The sequence below is a fragment of the Portunus trituberculatus genome, chromosome 50 (genome assembly GCF_017591435.1).
Source record: "Portunus trituberculatus isolate SZX2019 chromosome 50, ASM1759143v1, whole genome shotgun sequence".
In the NCBI taxonomy this organism is placed as follows: domain Eukaryota; kingdom Metazoa; phylum Arthropoda; class Malacostraca; order Decapoda; family Portunidae; genus Portunus; species Portunus trituberculatus.
The window spans coordinates 11,299,001-11,317,569 of record NC_059304.1 but is presented as its reverse complement, the minus strand read 5'-3'; the positions used below and the strand labels follow the sequence as shown (position 1 = coordinate 11,317,569).

Genomic DNA, 18,569 nt, shown 5'->3' with positions numbered 1-18,569 from the left:
AAAGGGAGGTGTTCAGTGCCTGAGGTTCCACTGTTTTAATTATAGTAGCCTAGAATCCTTGAGCTACTTGTGTTCTAGAAATGAAAGAAATAATTACTTTGGTTCACTAAAACTTTATTGTTTTATGAGTTAGTTTGTAGACATTTTATAAAAAGTTTGTGTATATAATGCCTGAAGAAAACTTTAATCTTTATGTTTTAGGTGGCATTACTTTTGCTACTTTTCTCTTCTCTATTCTACATTTGCACTTCATGGTGGTCCAGGAGGCAGGAACCAAGGGGTGGCCCTCCTCACAGTGGGCTGTCACTACCCCAAGCTCTGACCTTGCCGTTGATAGCTCATAGTTCCGCAAGTCACCCAGGGACATCACCACTGCCAAGATGATGTCATCCGGCCTAAAACAATTATACATTTCCACCTGAAAGAAAGAAGAAAGAAAGGAGAGCAGTCACTCTGGTATTCCATTTTTCAGGTTAAAAAGCTACAATACTTATCAATCTTGTCTTTTCTCACACATTTGAAAAGACAAGCAAGAGGTCATTCTCAATGGTAAGAGTTAATAATTTCCATAAATCAAATAAAAATATGAAGTAGATTAGAAATATAACAATCTATATGAATATTAAGAACATGGAAGACAGGTTTCCAGTTTATCTTTGTCCTTTTCTATCAATAACTTCTTTTTAACCTTTCTGTCTCATGGACTCTGCCATGCTAAAGAATGCCTCACCGTATCAATCTGATGATCTCGGACATTCTGCTTCCGCACTGTCCCTGACACAGGAGTGTGTAGCTTGTTGGGACCCACACAGATGATAGACACAGTTGCCTGGCTAGGGTTCACACTCAACACTCGACATGTCACAATGCTTCCTGCTTCTGGCATGACTGTGCCTTGCTGCCCTGATGTAACCTGAGGAAAGATATGAAATATGCATATTTAATTGAAATTAAACATCCATTTTTTAACAGTTCCATCTCAACAGTAATTTTTCCAAGTAAAATCTGAGTAGTACAGGTTAATTAACTGTTGCTGGGATTCACTATTACACCTGCATTATCACAGATTAGTACCATTTTTTAATATCCACTTTTCATTAATGCAAAGAATAAAGGATACTTACTGTTTTGGAAAATAACAATTATAGTAAGTTATTAGAGTAAAGTCATACATCATACAAGCATACTATACAGATGAAAGTTGAGGTGATATACAACAATAAGAGGCAGCATTTCTTCCTATATTTGGTGATGAAAAGTAAGGCCTGTCTCTTTAAGACTACTGCTACATCACACCACTTCCTTTACCTTCACAATGTGCAAGTCCCTCTGAGGCTCCACCACAACTCTTCCAATCAGGGAGGCATAGATGTACTTATTGAAGGTGTAGGTGCCTTCTCCTCCGACATGTGAGCTGCTGGCCTCACACAGCCTCTGGCCCGGCACACACAGTATGTGACCATTCCCATTCTTCATCCTGCACAACCAAGAGTTTTTATAATACATAATGAGTCAAAACTAAACTGTAAACAAAACTATCACACCTAATTTTCCTTAGTTTTTACAAATTGCCCTTTTCTAATGTTGTTACTTTTGCTTATGAACTTTAAAAGCAAATTCTTGGATACAAAATACAAACATTTTCAAGTAAAAAAACTATCTTATTTTGAAGTTCTTATTTTTTGGGCATGATGTGATGTAGTTAATAAGATTAGGATAGAAGTGATGTGTACAAAACACACACACACACACACACACACACCCGGTAGCTCAGGGGTTAGAGCGCTGGCTTCACAAGCCAGAGGACCGGGGTTCGATTCCCCGGCCGGGTGGAGATATTTGGGTGTGTCTCCTTTCACGTGTAGCTCCTGTTCACCTAGCAGTGAGTAGGTACAGGATGTAAATCGAGGAGTTGTGACCTTGTTGTCCTGGTGTGTGGTGTGTGCCTGGTCTCAGGCCTATCCGAAGATCGGAAATAATGAGCTCTGAACTTGTTCTGTAGGGTAATGTCTGGCTGTCTCGTCAGAGACTGCAGCAGATCAAACAGTGAAAACACACACACACACACACACACACATTTGGATGTAAGAAAAGCAATGGGGCCAGATGGTGTATCAGGCAGTGTATCTGGCTGGATATTAAAAGAATGCAAAGAGCAATTGTTGGATCCAATTTGGGAAAGAATTACAAGTTTACTAAATGAAAGGAAACTTCCACTAGAATGGAAGAGAGGCAATGTAATACTGATATTTAAAGGAGGAAAGGCAACTGAGCCATTAAATTACAGACCAATGTCACTTATAAGTGTTATGGGGAAGTTGTGTAAAATAATTATCAAGTAAAAATGGGTTAAACATCTGGAAGAAGAACAAGTCTCATCAAATAGATAATTTGGGTTCAGGACAGGATGGTCATGTGTGTTAAACTTATTAAGCTTCTACTTGAGAGTAATAGAAGGACTGGAAAGCAGAGATGGACACAGTATACCTGGACATAAAAAAGGCTTTCGATAAAGTCCCTCATGGAAGATTACTTTGGAAACTAAAGAATATAGGAGGACTGCAAGGAACTTTGTTAGAATGGACAAGGGAATATTTGAAGGATAGGGAGATGAGAACTGTGATCAGAGATACACACTCATCTTGGGGTCAAGTAATAAGTGGAGTGCCACAAAGATCCGTGTTAGCCTCCAATTATGTTTCAGATTTATGTAAATGACATTCACAATGGGGTAAACAGTTATATTAGTTTATTTGCTGATGATGCAAAGCTGCTAAGAATTATCCTGCTGTTGCAGAAAATAAAAACAAAATCTATGAGTGGAGTAAGAAGTGGAAATTGGAGTTTAATGCAAAGAAATGTCATGTAATGGAACTAAGAAAGAACAAATGGAGACTGGTATGGAAGTATCTGATGGCACAGGAACAAATAATGAAGACTAAAGAGGGAAAAGATCTGGGAGTGATTATACAGGAAAATCTCAACCCCCAAAAAAACACATAACCAATATATTTGGATTATCATATAAAATGTTGACTAATATTAGTGGCATTTCAATTCATGGACAAAGATATGATAAAAAAAAAAAAAAAAAAAAAACACAAGCATGATACATCCAAAGCTGGAATATGCAGTAGTGGTGTGGTCTCTGAGCTCTAAAAAAGATATAAGAAAATTAGAAAGGAAACGGAAGATTGCAACAAAGATGATGCCAGAACTAAAGGACCTAACATATGAAGAATTGCTGAAGGAAATGGGACTGCCAATCTTACAAGATAGAAGAGAACAAAGAGACCTAATAACCATGTACAAGACAGTCAATGGCATTGAAAAGATAGACAATGAAGACCTGGTGCTAGTGACAAAAGATAGAAGGACAAGAGGACATGTAAAGATCAGGATGAGGCAGTGTGTGAAGGATATTGGAAAATACAGTTTTCCACAAAGAATGGTGGAAAAGTGGAATGCATTGAATGATGAAGTTGTTACAGCACATAATGTGCATAACTTTAAGGAAAATTTGGATAAATGGACACTATGAGCCCTGCTCAAACCCTGTGCAATACAACTAGGTAAATACAAGTAGGTAAGTACACACACACACACACACACACACACACACACACACACACACACACACACACACACACTGTTTTAAAGAGAAATTGGATAAGTGTAGATATGGAGACGGGGCCACACGAGCATAAAACTACAACTAGGTAAATACACACAAGATAAAGCTTAGAAGAAACTCATAAGGCAGAGAAATGACAATAACAGATAGCAGTATAAGAATAAGAGAAATTAACACATTAGAGTAAAGAGGGAGGAAGAAAGAAACTTTAATAAAGATGTGGTGAGTAAAAGCAAAGATGAACCCAAACTTTTCTACAAATTTATAAATGGCAAAATGAAGAACAAAGAAACAATAAAAAAAATAATTAAAGGAGGGAAGACATACAAAACAGAGAAGGAAATGTGTGAAATAATGAATGAGAGCTTCAAAACTGTGTTCACTGCAGAAGATTTCACAGAACCTAATAGGACATTGCATTGCCAAGGATTACAGGAAATTTCAGTACATGAGAAGGATATTGGAACATTATTGGATAATTTGGATGTCAGAAAAGCAATGGGGCTGGATGGTGTATCAGGCTGGGTACTAAAAGAATGTAAAGAACAACTGCTGGATCCAATTTGGGAAATAATTGTAAGTTTATGACTGAAGGAAATGGAAATACCAACCTTACAAGATAGAAGAGAACGAGGGGACCTAATAACAATGTACAAGATAGTCAATGGCATTGAAAAGATAGACAAGGAAGACCTGGTGCTGGTGACAGAAGAAGATAGGACAAGATGACATGTAAAGAAGATCAGACGGAGATAGTGTGTGAAGGATATTGGAAAATACAGTTTTCCACATAGAATGGTGGAAAGGTGGAATGCATTGAGTAATGAAGTTGTTACAGCACAAAATGAGCATAACTTTAGGGAAAATTTGGATAAATGGAGACATGGAGACAGGACACTATGAGCCCTGCTCAAATACAATTTACAATACAACTAGGTAAAAAAGTATTACAACTGGCAATGGTAAATACATTGGACCAATGAGTAATGGACTATACAAGTCATAGAGGTGAAAAAGAACCATCTGTACTAGATTCAGTATAAAAAAAAAAAAAAAAAAAAAAATAATAATAATAATAATAAAAAAAAAAAAAAAAAATAATAATAATAAAAAAAAAAAAAAAAAAAAAAATCCTTGTCCAACCATCAAACATCATCGTTCAATGGGAAAAAAAAATGATCATGTGGTTTCAGAAATTGAATTGGAGGATCACATATTTTTGAAATGTTATAAGTATATAAATGGAAAAATGACAAACAGAGAGACCATTACTAAGTTAATTATGGGAAATAGGATATATGAAACAACAGAAGAAATAAATGAACTTACGAATGAGAGCTTTAAATCAGTATTTAATGAAGAGGGAGGGTTCATTAAGCCAAGCAACCAAGCGACACAGGAAGGATGAAGAAACATGGTGCAAAAATAGAAAATTAGAGAATTTCTAGAAAAGGTACAAGTAAGAAAGGCAATGGGGCCAGATAGAGCGTCAGGATGGACACTGAGAGAACAACTGGCAGAACTAATTTGGGATATAGTCAACAGCTCTCTAATGGAAGGGAAGGTACTAAGGGAGTGGAAAAGAGCAAATATAGTTCTGCTACACAAAGGAGGAAAAAAGATAGAGCCCCTAAATTATAGACCAGTGTCATTAACTAGTGTTGTGGGAAAGATCTGTGAAATTGTTATTAAAGAAAAATTGTTAGTGCTCTGGACTGTGTAACTCAAGCCACTCAATCAGCTGAGGTGATGATAATCAAACACTGCTAGTCTGCTACCAACCACCAAATTATACTCATAGCTCATTTCGTTAGACACATTAATAATACTCGTATAAATGTGGGATAATGTTTCCTGACAAAAAATCATACAACAAATCACCTTGAATAATAATTTTCTAATTTCTCAGACCAAAAAGATGCGCAGGTGAGAACGTACGTTTTTATTGTTTCTGTGACCTAGTGATGTATCAATATTTCTTTTAAGGCTTGAGTAACAAAATCCCCAAAATAGGCACTTTCCCAGTGGCCACAAACATAACCCTGATTATTAACATTGTTTTCTATGGGAAAATTACGTTTCTCCAGGGACATAACCCTTGTGTTAATCAAGAGTTAACTCTATTGCCATGCTGGGTGGAGGAGGATCCTCTCTCTCTCTTTCTAAGACTTTCATAATGTGACAGGTAGTGTGTGTGTGTGTGTGTGTGTGTGTGTGTGTGTGTGTGTGTGTGTGTGTGTGTGTGTGTGTGTGTGTGTGTGTGTGTGTGTATTTGGTATCTCATAAAATACCTCTCTCTCTCTCTCTCTCTCTCTCTGTATATATATATATATATATATATATATATATATATATATATATATATATATATATATATATATATATATATATATATATATATGTATGTTGTATTGGTTAAAACAACAATGAAACCCAAATGTAAACTGGCAACTCATGCTAGCAGGACGTGTGACCCATCCAAACCCAAAGCCCAATTCTCGATATTTATCTAGAATCACTACAAACTCACTTCTACTCCCCTCCTCCCATTGACCCCCACCCCATGATCAGTTACAAATTCATAATAAACTGATAGAGTACTGGAATAATACTCATGGTAAAACCAAGCGATTTGTAACTGATTGCTGGGGTGTGGTCTCCCGCTATGTTAGGTTAAGGCAGGGTAGGGTAGGGTATGTTAGATTATACTTGATTAGTGTTTAGGCTTAGTTAGTTAATATTATATTTCATCAGTATGTTAGGGATTTTGGTATCATTTTGCTTTTACACCAACAGCAACATGGCTTTTGTTATCTTTCTCATCTTTTAGAGCTTTTCATTCTGAGTAATCTGAACCCATACATATCCATCACAAATTGTTTAGCTATAATATTGATAAAAATATTTGAAAATTTACAACTTTTTTGGGAGAGCAAGCCTGTGTGATTGACTGATTGTTACTGAAGAACATCATTACATGTGTTCGTTCATGTGTGCGTATTGTCATATTATTTGTACATGCGTGAAATGAATGGCGATGATTGGTTCTTTTGTTTGGGCATGGAGCCACTGATCAATGAAAATAATACAGAATAAATCTAGCCAATCAGAGCAGTTTGTGGAGAGATGCAACTCTATTTGAATTCAGTCTATGAAAGATGTCTGCCAAGCAGACATCTTTCATAGACTTTCATAGACTGTGTTGCCTCAATCATACTCATTGTGTTGCCAGATTTAACAAAAAGAAATAAGGTAGTGACTTTATATTAATTTCTTAGCATTGCCAGTCAGGTTAGGCTAGTTTGCTTTGGTTAGATCCCTTTAATTGTGTTCAGTTAATTTTATTCTGAGGAAGACATATCGGTGGTGCTGCGTGGTGCCTCAACTAAGCTATGTTAGGTTTGGTTTGGTTAGTGCAGATTCATTAAAAACAGGTCAAAATATACCATAAAAAAATTGCTTCGTTTTACTCCGTAAGAGATGGGTTGAATGAAAAAAAAAAAAAAAACGGATTTGCGACGGAAATTAAGTGCATATTCAATCAAAACTAGTCAAAATCTACCAGAAAACATTAATTTCATCCAGAAGCTGTTGGTGTAATTGTAAAATTTTATCGGGATTTCATTTTATTTTAGCCAAATACTGTGGCCTCAGACTTTTTATAAAGTTGGCAAAATTTTGTCTATTTTGGCTTTCCCCATCCAACAGGTTCTTCAGTTTGTTGGTGTTGGGGCGGTGGCGAAAGAGATAAAGACCTTATTCTTCAGTTTTATATAAAAAAAAAAAAAACAAAACAAAACACCCGCCAAATGTAGTTACTATTTCGTTTACCCACTCACCGTCCTCAAGCCCTTAATCTGCACACATTAAAATCATCTTAGTGTACACCTTTCCTGAGCCATCACCTCAAAGCCAGTCCACCAATCACATGTGTCAACATTACCTGTTTTCTTGAAGTAAATTCCCTTCTGTTTCTCTTGTCTGGCAGTAGGCAATCAGCAGCACACTCAGTCAGCAGTCACCACTCTTGAGCACACTAGTAGTCTAGTACTACTAACTAAACACTCAGCATTTCCAACGGGGTCATTGTTTTGATTTGTTTACTGTGTTTCCCTGTTTCGGCTGTTTTCATTTTGTTGCACTACCACATAATTTATATATGTCTGATTTATATTTCCTACTCTGTCATACAAGATCCTGTTGGAACAGATATTCGCAAAAAGAAGACTGATTAGGTAAAACATTTTCTGCACTCTCCTTTTTATTAGACTACCTAGGTAGGTAGTGTCACTAATGTGGTTATTTTTCATCATGTAACTTCGTAATTCATGCAAAAATTGACCTTATTATATAATTATTCTTTCCTCACATAGTTAAGTTAAAATATAAATCCCTCCCATGTACCGGAAGTATAGAAGAATTACACAATTAATATGATGAAAAGAAAAATAATTACGAGCACTATCACATCGAACCATTTCCTGTGAATGTTTTAATGTAACAGTATGACACGTTTGGTGATATTGGAGCAAGCAGGCGGTGGCAACTCAACGGCGGTGGCGGGCGGCGCGAGACGCAAGTGTTGGCAGTCAGCTGTGAGGTGGTGGCGTTGCTGGACTGATCTCAGTGTGTGAGCGTACGGCGGAAACCTTCATCAGTCCTAGAGCAAACACATTGATTGGTGAGTGTCATAACATTTGTGTAGAGCGTCATTTATTACTATCCTTTTCGTAAGGATGTTAATGTCAGTATGATCTCAAGTACACGTGTAAACCTATAGATTTTAAAAGTAAGAGTTGTTTATGCGTGTGAGGAGTTGAATCAGTTAATATGACGCTAGATTGTTGACAGTCCACCAAACCGTGACATTGTTTTTATTTACTTCAGTTGTCACACAGTTGTCAGACGAGATTAAGGCCACTGTGGGACAACACTGATTTTAGAGTATTCCTCCCTTTCCGTCTTGCCTCTATCGCTACTTGTTACTTCAAGATTCTGGGAAGTTTGTGCCTAAACTGTGGTTTACTGTTATTACCCCTGTGTGTGTGTGTGTGTGTGTGTGTGTGTGTGTGTGTGCGCGCGCGTGCGTGTGTAACATGATCTCATAGTCTTCCCTCGTTCTTTCAGTGTTTATATTTTCACATCAATGCCTGGTATTCATCCTGCTCTCCCTCTCGTCTTCACCTCCCTCTCTTACATCTCTCCCACTACTCCCTCACTTATATCGTATTCAAGAAGATAACACAGAAAATTAACAAAAACTTGGGAACATTATATCCCATTCTTGTATCCAGGCCAGCCATCAGCGTGACAGAAACACGTGTGGCTGGCTGGCTATTGGTTGACGGAGCCTTGTGATTGTAAACAATATCTTGACCGTATATAAAGTGTCTCTGTCTCCGCTGCTTCGACCACAAACGAAACAACTGGTCGAATTTCTTCACTCACGCTTCGGCGGCCAGTGGCTTGCACGCTTACCTGCACCACTGAACACTGCTTACTGAGCTGATATAGTGTTCGCTTTTATTAAATCAGTTGTTGTCAAGAGGAGTATTACTGGGAAAATGTATATAGGGTTGTTACCGTATATGATTTGTTGATTCCCCCTACTCTCTCTCTCTCTCTCTCTCTCTCTCTCTCTCTCTCTCTCTCTCTCTCTCTCTCTCGATAGGAAGATGAACGCTGAGGCAAAGATACACATTTTTCAGATTTGCTTACCTCTTTCCTAGATATATGTGAGTTAAAGGAAGTGTGTGTGTGTGTGTGTGTGTGTATGTGTGTGTGTGTGTATAGCTCATATTATAATCTTTGTTTCTTTACTGGCTCCATCTTGTGAAGTGATAATATCTTGTTTGTTCCCAGCTTATGGTATCTCCTCGGCGTTTATTTAATTTCGGATGTCAATATTTCTACGTGAGAAGCTAATTAGAATGATATTGTTTGCCATAAACCTATCCATTTTATTTTATTTTGTTTATTTTTCTTCTTGTCCTCCTTCGTTTATGCTCGTGACCTCTTTGCTCTTCCATCATATTTCATCACAGCTCTCCCCCACCCTCCTCTCTCTCTCTCTCTCTCTCTCTCTCTCTCTCTCTCTCTCTCTCTCTCTCTCTCTCTCTCTCTCTCTCTCTCTCTCTCTCTCTCTCTCTCTCTCTCTCTGTACCGCCGTGGTACAGTGGAACCATGCGTGCTTTGGGATCCTAGAGGTCTCCAAGCGCACGGGTTCGAATCCTGTCCACGGTCTGAGTGTAGGTTGGGCTTCCTCACTCGGGGCAACGGTTTCCTAACGGGTGGGCTTTAAGATAGGAGCTACCTTAAAAAGTATCCCCTTTAGCCCATAAATTCCCGTGAAAAGCCCACATGGTATAAAAAAAAAAACCGTCCTGATTAAATTCCCTTCCGTTCCATCTTTTTTTTTTCTATCTTTTGCTCGAACGCTGTCAATTTCAGGTTATCTAATCTCTGCTCATACTACAGCCGCGTCAGAGTTTGGCACCGGTGTCACTGCAACTTTGTATGTCTGCCACTTATTTATTCAGTCGTTCCTTTTTATATAAGATGGATTAAGTAGCAGCTGTACATTGATCAAGAGATTAGAGCGTATCAGTAACGCAGTCTAACATTTTATTAGTGTTTCATCGTCTATATACAATTATCTACGTGTTTGTTGTTTATTTTGATCGACACTATTTCCTTTTAGTGTTGCTTACGTGTTGATTTAAGAGAATAATGAGATAGAGGTCTTTAAGTTTGTAGCGGATATAACAAGGATGATATAAGCAAATTTCTTTGGATCAGTAATTTGGATAGAACAAGAAATAAAAACTTGATAAGGTTGAATAATAAAAAAAGAGGAAAATTGATTCTCAGATAGTGGTAAATAAATGTAATAGACCCAATAATCAGGTTGTTGGTGCTGAGTCATTATGCGGCTTTGAAAAGATTAGATAAATTCATAGAAGGGGAGGGTAGTAGGTGGAAATGTATATATACAGTGTTCTATACAGGAACTTCACGTGTATGCTTGCCCCGTGTTGGCCTTGTTAACTTGTTCTGTGTGACAGTGTGTGTGTGTGTGTGTGTGTGTGTGTGTGTGTGTGTGTGTGCGCGTGCGTGCGTGCGCGCGCGTGCCAGTGTGAGGGGCATTGAGTCATACATTTAACATTCCACCCTGGCAGAACACGCGTCATAAGCTATTAGATTATATATATATATATATATATATATATATATATATATATATATATATATATATATATATATATATATATATCATCTTTTATATAAGATGGATTAAGTATATATATATATATATATATATATATATATATATATATATATATATATATATATAGAGAGAGAGAGAGAGAGAGAGAGAGAGAGAGAGAGAGAGAGCATCATGGCTTACCTTTATCATAGCACCTAACCACTCATAGGTTGACATTTGGAAAGCGAGACCTGAGACCTCACGAGGGGTCAGAGTACAAACAAAATACAAAATGTCATGATTATATTACGTGCCACACTTGTTTCGACGTTTTTGTTTTCTTGCATAAATAGAATGAGGTAACGGGACACTTTTGGCTGCAGTTACCCGTGTTGTGTTCTTGAGGCTCCCTTGTACGCCTCCAGCATCGTTGTTAGTTGTGGAGAGTCTGTCTGTGTGTGTCTTTAGTGACGGAGGTGATTATAACCATGCTTGGGTGCGATTGGCGTGAGGCGATGGCTGAAATCAGGGATTTGTAGTACAGACATATATTTTTTCAGGGTCTGCATGTAGTAACTTACTTGTTGTTTTTGATGTTTTTCTTGTTCTTGTTCTTCTTGTTCTTGTTCTCGTTCTTGTTCTTTTTCTTGCTCTTTTCTTCTTGTTCTTGTTCTTGTTCTTGTTCTTGTTTTTCTTTTTCTCCTCCTCCTCCTCCTCCTCCTCCTCCTCCTCCTCCTCCATTTACCTAACATTTTATTATTTTTCCCACGTCTATTATAGGATCAGTGTTTTCAGATAGCTTTCCTCTTCAAGGTCCGTCTTCCTCATTGTTCTGCCATCATTGTCACTTTCTCAAAGCTCCTCTCATACGCCGTGCATTCCCCTCTCTTCTGGTACAGCCTTCTTAATGGTCAGCAGTCTAGTAACATACAGTATACCACATTTTCTCACTTTACATTTACCATTTCCCCTTTTTCTCTCCGTCTGGCTCGCTGCTCTTTTAAGAATCCACCAGTTGTTTTTTTCCCTTTTAATATGTATGATGGGAAATCTGGCCAAGGGCAACAGAGTTCAGAAAAAAGGCCTAGTTAGTTGCCGTTCCTTTGCAGGTCCGAGAGAGTTAGCCAAAAGGAAGGGATAAATGTTTTGAGACCTTCCTCGTAAATCAGTTCAAGTCATAGGAAGATATGTTGTGTAAGACGATTGACAAACCAGAGGAAAGATTGTAAAACGCAAGTTCGAGTGCAGTGCAGAAGGTTACTTGTCTTTCTACCCACTACTGTTGCAAGAGAAGCTATGCGATATAATGATGTGATAGGAATGGGAGGAAGAGGAAGAGGACATTGGATAAGATGGAAAGACTGCACTAAAGAACAACCGAGAGACGAGACAAAAAGGAATAAGCGAAAGAGTAACACATGGGAAAAATCAAAATAGCGACTCTGAATAGAGATTGAAACTAAGGAGAACAAAACTGTGCAAACATACAGACAGCATGTTTGAATTTGCTGGCTGGGTGAGGAGGCTGGGTCATGTGAGAAGCCTGGGATCCGAAGAGGTTACAGGTCATAATCTCACTTAGTGGCGCAACGAGTGACTTTACGAGGCTGAGAGTAGAGGGGAATGTTGTCAGCCAATGCAGTACTTGAAGGTGGGAGTAATAGATCGTATATAGGGAATAACTGCAGCTTTATTTAGTGGTTAGATAAGTGCAATATGAAGAGAGAGAGAGAGAGAGAGAGAGAGAGAGAGCTTTGCCTACTTATTAATACATTGAAGCTTTACCTGCTCAATGATACAGTGAGAGAGAAGCACAGTGCATGTAACACCACTCTGATTAAAGCAAAAGTTTTCCCTGCGTCGCTGATGGGTACGAGGAAATGCGTCACTCATCATGTGATAAGAGGCGGAGGTGATAATGCCACGATGTTCGGACGAATTAACATTTCACCTACTTGACATTCACTTCTCATAATCCCTTGCAACTTACACCTAACTGTTAAATGTAGTCGGTGCAGAATTCTTGTGTAGTCACTAATAGAATTCTAAAAAAAACATCCTTGAATACTCAACTTAAACCAGTCCCTGCTAAAAATTGTCAATGCATAATTCTCGTTGAACCATTAGTCATGAAATCACCCTGGACAACGTGACTTCTAGAGACCAATCGATGAACGGGAGGCGCTGAGAGGCAGACGTTTGAGAATGCGGTAGCAGTGTCGCACAAGAGAACATGAGGACACGCGCGTTTTCTTTATCCGTGGTCATGAGTGTCCGAAGGTGAGGAGGGAGGGAAGGTGGAAGGGAGGGAAGGCGCTGCGTGCATTGATCCCCCGAAGAATGCCGTAACGGGACTCACTGTGCGATGAATTAACTCGGTCCTCATAGCTAAGCCACCTAACCCAGCGTTGAAAAAAGAGACCAGTGAACATCTTATCCCCCTCCCTTTCTCTCTCTCTCTCTCTCTCTCTCTCTCTCTCTCTCATGGACATAATATTCTGGCACTTTTTCGGATTTCCCAGAAGTCATTGGCCTTCCCGCCCCTCCCCAGCTCCCGGTTCTCGACCTTGTCCTGAGCGCTCAAGGTCGGCAGTGCAGTGTTTTCAAGGACAGAGACAGCTAGAAAATGTTGGAGGAGAGTAGGATAATAACGTGGGTGTGAATGGTATTTTTTTCATGTAAGAAGGAAAATTTGGCCAAGGGCAACAAAAACTATTAAAGAAAAGATGCCAGTCCCCGAGCAGATCCAAGAGAGTTAGTTAGCTAAAAGAATGGTATTAAAAACTAGGCCAAAAGTAGATAAAGGAAGAGAATACTACTGGACTGATAATCTAGCAACGTTGTCTCTTTCTATCTACTTACCCTCGTCTCCGAGTTTTCCATCTCACTAGTGCAAGGGTTGATCAGGCCAACACACTGTCATCTCTCACTGGTAAACTCACGAACTCTCACTCTGTTTTACTTTCTACTTCTGGCTATACGTTGTCCATCTCTCTGGTGCAAGAGTACCTTCACTCTTTCATTCATCCCCTTTAGTAATCAGCTCAGGGATTCTCTGCCTGTTTCTGTTTATCCTCCCTTCTAATGACTTGAACTGCTTCAGGAGATGAATGTCAGAGAAATATCAGGATATCTTTGGAGCTAAAAATTTTCTACCCATCAAACGATATTCCCCACATAAGTACCCGAAATAAACCAATCTTATCTTTGTTGTCCATATCCAATCTTCTATCCTGTAACCTGCAATCGCTTCCACACGAGAGAGAGAGAGAGAGAGAGAGAGAGAGAGAGAGAGAGAGAGAGAGAGAGAGAGAGAGATTGATGCCAGCACGTGAAACAAGAATAAAAACTATGAGATGCGGGGCAAGAGTGACACAATGGAGGCGCCTTTAAGCCTGTTTTGAGAGGAGGGACGAGGGGAGGATAGAGGATAGACCAGGGATTGGGTGAGGGCTCTGGTCTGGCTTAGATGGCGGTCATACACGCACACTGCATTTTTTTTTACACTTTCTCTATGTCCAAACTTTTCTCCATATTTCCTATTTTTTTCTCTTATCTTTCTATATGAGTTTGGCAGCGTATGTTTCCCATTTCTTGATTTCTAACCCTTTTCTTCTTATTTCCTGTTTTCTTGTATTTTTTTTTATCTTTATGAGTTTGGCACACATTTTTCTCATTTTCCCTATTATTAACCGTTTTCTCCCTATTTCCTTCGTGTTTTCCTTTCGTTCTTATATATATATTTTTTTGTGAGTTTGGCACCATATTTTCCTCCCTTTCTCTGTTACTAACTCTTAACTCTTTATTTCCTACGTCTTCCCTTTCATTCTCATCTTTTTAGTTGAATTTGACAGCTTCTAACGTCTGTGCAATCCAGTTTACGTGTATTCATTCTTTACTTGACTCATCGTGTACTATTTTCGCTGTATTCTGTCTGTTTTGTATTTGCAGTGTCTCTTCTCTCCCGTCCACTCTATGCAGGGGCGGGACAGGGATGGGTAAGGTAACACGGGTAGATAAGGCAACGTAAGCAATCGTCAGGTGTGCTGTGGTTAGGAGTCACAAGGCATCAGATGGATATAGGTCACGTTAAGGCTTCCCTCGTGGCTTTGGATTAAGTACAAAGAGTGAGGGTTGGGTTGCAGTGCCCCATATTCCACCTGTTGATCTGCTCCTTGAGATACGTGACGGCAGGAGCTTCTTCAGACAGGTGCTACTTAAAGATTTTTACTTTATTATTACTGCTATTCTTGTCTTTTTTTTCTCGACACTGATGTCACTGTAAAGAAAAACTGTTGAGAACTTTAGGCGGAGATAAAGACAAAAAAAAAAAAAAAAAGGAATATGAAGTTTATTTAATCTTAATTTGCCAAGCTATATTTGAGTAGTGTGTGTTTAAGAGAATGTAGTACGTCTTTTTTGTCAATACTAATGTCATTGTATTAAAGCGTTTAGAACTTTAGATGGAAATAGAGAGAGAGAGAGAGAGAGAGAGAGAGAGAGAGAGAGAGAGAGAGAGAGAGAGAGAGAGAACGTGGAGTGAATATAATCTTTACCAAGCTTCTCAAGTAGTACGTTTTTAAGTTCTCGAGAGGTTGTAAATGATTAAGGGGAAGACTGACTTGCACTGAAAGATATAATGGAAGGGAATGAGGCAGCCTGGATAGGTGTGATGGGAAAGAGGTGCGTGGATGAATGGTACAGGTTCCTATTACACCTGTCTTCTCTCCCTAACGCACCTCACCTCAATTGTCTTTCACTGTGCTTCTGTTGTTTCCTCTTCCTTTTCCTGGGTGGATTAGATTTGACGTGTACGCATTTTTCTTTTTTCTCTCTATTTCTGGTAGAAGTATTTCCTGACCACCAGGTATTTTTTTCTATTGCTGTTTCCTTTATTTATTCTTTCTTTTCTTTCTATTTATGAATGTATGTACTGTATGTATGTATGTGTCTGTCTGCCTGTTTGTTAGTCTGTCTCTATACTCATCTTTCCCCTCAGTCTGTCTATCCGTCTATCACTATAGCTATCTTTCTATCTATCTATCTATCTATCTATCTTTCTATCTATCTATCTATCTATCTATTTGCGTTCGTTTATTCCATGCTAGGTATGAAGCTTTAACCACATACAACAAGGAAATAACCAGCAAACAAGACCGATATGGTTATACAAGGGAGAGCTTTAATTTCCCCCACCTAGTCACTGGTAGCTGGCTGGGACGCGTTACCCAATAACACTTTCCAATAACGCATCCTGTGTTCGTGGCAGTGTTTGATATCAGTCCCTTCCTGCCACTGACCAATCCATCGGCTGTAACTTCAAGGTAACGCATTGTCAAAGGGACTGATACTCTTAAATGCCTTCTTTTCTCATACGGATTAATTTCAAAGACCACAGAGATGATTAGTCTGAGATAATGAATATACTTGATGTCTCCAGTAGCTTACACAACGTACTAAATATTTTGTGGAGATTAGACAGTGAAATGTTTAAGAATATGAGTCAGGAATCTTTATTCATTTTTTTTTTAATCTTATGAGGATTAATTTTAAAGGCCAAATGAATGATTAGCCAGGTTATCGTGGGATGTCTCAATCTGCCAACGGTGTGTAGAGTCTTTGTTGAATTGTTACTGGAATCATAGTCACTTGAAAGCATTGTTGTTGTGTTGTGTGTGTGTGTGTGTGTGTGTGTGTGTGTGTGTGTGTGTGTGTAAACAAGATACATAAAAATAAGACAAGTAAAAAAAAAAAAGTGAAATGTAACGAGCTTGACCCAATAACACACACACACACACACACACACACACACACACACACACACCCGGTAGCTCAGTGGTTAGAGCGCTGGCTTCACAAGCCAGAGGACCGGGGTTCGATTCCCCGGCCGGGTAGAGATATTTGGGTGTGTCTCCTTTGACGTGAAGCCCCTGTTCACCTAGCAGTGAGTAGGTACGGGATGTAAATCGAGGAGTTGTGACCTTGTTGTCCCGGTGTGTGGTGTGTGCCTGGTCTGTCTCAGGCCTATCCGAAGATCGGAAATAATGAGCTCTGAGCTCGTTCCGTAGGGTAACGTCTGGCTGTCTCGTCAGAGACTGCAGCAGATCAAACAGTGAAACACACACACACACACACACACACACACACACACACACACACACACACACACACACACACACACACAGTTCAAACAAACCATTATGTTACTCTAATTACAAACATTCACGTGTACAAACACCAGACAACAAGTAGAACAAATATTGAGATAACGTGATAGAAAACCTGCACGCAATGACACAAAACTCCTGCGTCCAAACCTGACCCAACACTCAACACGCAACACCCAACACACCTAACCAAGCCTCAGACCTCACACGCAACACCCAAGACCCAGCAACACTCCTCGGTCCTCAGGGCACACGCAACACTCAGTCTTCAGCAGAACTGAGACCTCAGACCTCACTCATCACCAAACATACTTAGCTACATCCCACGCAACACACACATACAGCAACATTCGGGTCTCCCTCAACACTCACACCTAGAACACTCCTCACTCCTCAGATCTCGCGCAACAACCAAAACACACGATCATGGCACAGACAGCACTCAATGCCCATGATCAGACTATGCATTTCTTCCCTCACGATACTTACACCCTTCACTATACTTCATTTGACACCCACAACCAGCAACTCTTAGGTCCCACGCAACGCTCACGCCCCTTGCACAACACCTCCTTACCTTATGACATTCGCTCCTCACTCAGCACCGACACACACCTAACAACACCACCCACTGCACGCCCTCATCCCTTCCTACACTCGACCCTCACAGCACTTTACTCGTCCTCACCTCGTTTTACATCAGCCATCAGCCATCAGCCATCACCCGTCACCCTCACAGCCACACAGCCTTGCCCGTCCCGCTGTAATACATAATCTCAATCCTTTCTTGCGGTGTTAATACCTGACTAAGCGTTGAAACCTTTACTTCTTCACGTTAAGAGGAGCATAAAGGAAAGAGTGGCTGGCTAGATCTGAAACTGATCCATTTTTAGATACATTACGGAAACTTTAATTTGGAATGATGACTAAAAATAAGAAAAGATAAGAAAAGTATTGCCTGTATAGGAGATGAGCTGATAATTTCTTAAACTCATTTGCGTTTACAGAAGGTTTGAATGAAAAACGTGATTGTAAAAACAAAGAAAATATTTATCAGTTCATTATATGAACATTTATCAACACTAAATATTCATTGCTTTATACTTCGTGGGATATAGAAAATAAATGGCAGAAAATCCATCCATTTAACACTTAACTCTTTAACTAATGACATCGTGAGAGAAACTTATGTCTGTAACTTGTACCCTAATGAAGCTGTGAGTCAGAATATTGCTTCTCATCCGCCGTTACTTGCAAGACCCAGGAGGTGCTCATGGACACAGACGCCACTCAACCGAGGATCGAAAGTCGTGTTACCTGTGACATCCAGCTCCAATATGTTTAGTGTTTCCCGTCTCTACAAAACATGAGAACAGAGTATCAGCAGAACACTCAAGTTTTTCGCATGGCTACACAGAAAGGAAAGATAATTATGATCTTGATTTTGTCGTTTTAAAGGCACCAGAGTTATTTAAGAGACTATGATACAAAAAAAGGAAAATGTCTTAAAAGTTGCAGATTGGTAATTAAGGGAAACATGAATGAAAAGATTGAGATTAAA

General features: G+C 39.3%; 2 protein-coding genes across 5 annotated transcripts in view; one reads left to right on the top strand and one right to left on the bottom strand.

The window, feature by feature from the left end:
- Window positions 1-97: 97 nt before the first annotated feature.
- LOC123499466 (exosome complex component CSL4-like) lies at window positions 98-7,823 on the bottom strand. The gene is made up of 4 exons (XM_045247475.1): window positions 7,578-7,823; window positions 1,309-1,477; window positions 731-913; window positions 98-418 (listed from the first exon to the last, which is right to left on the bottom strand). Exons 2-4 carry the CDS (start codon window positions 1,474-1,476, stop codon window positions 191-193), a joined length of 579 nt encoding a protein of 192 aa, XP_045103410.1. The 5' UTR covers window position 1,477; window positions 7,578-7,823; the 3' UTR covers window positions 98-190.
- Window positions 7,824-8,148: 325 nt separating this feature from the next.
- Window positions 8,149-18,569, top strand: part of LOC123499464 (arp2/3 complex-activating protein rickA-like) — a 59,242-nt gene continuing 48,821 nt past the window's right edge. For 2 of the 4 annotated variants that reach the window (XM_045247469.1, XM_045247466.1), the window contains exon 1: window positions 8,174-8,315. The gene's annotated coding sequence lies outside the window, so the exon portion shown is untranslated. Of the gene's footprint in view, window positions 8,316-18,569 lie in introns of all 4 variants that reach the window. The other 2 variants (XM_045247468.1, XM_045247464.1) reach the window with 2 other exon arrangements.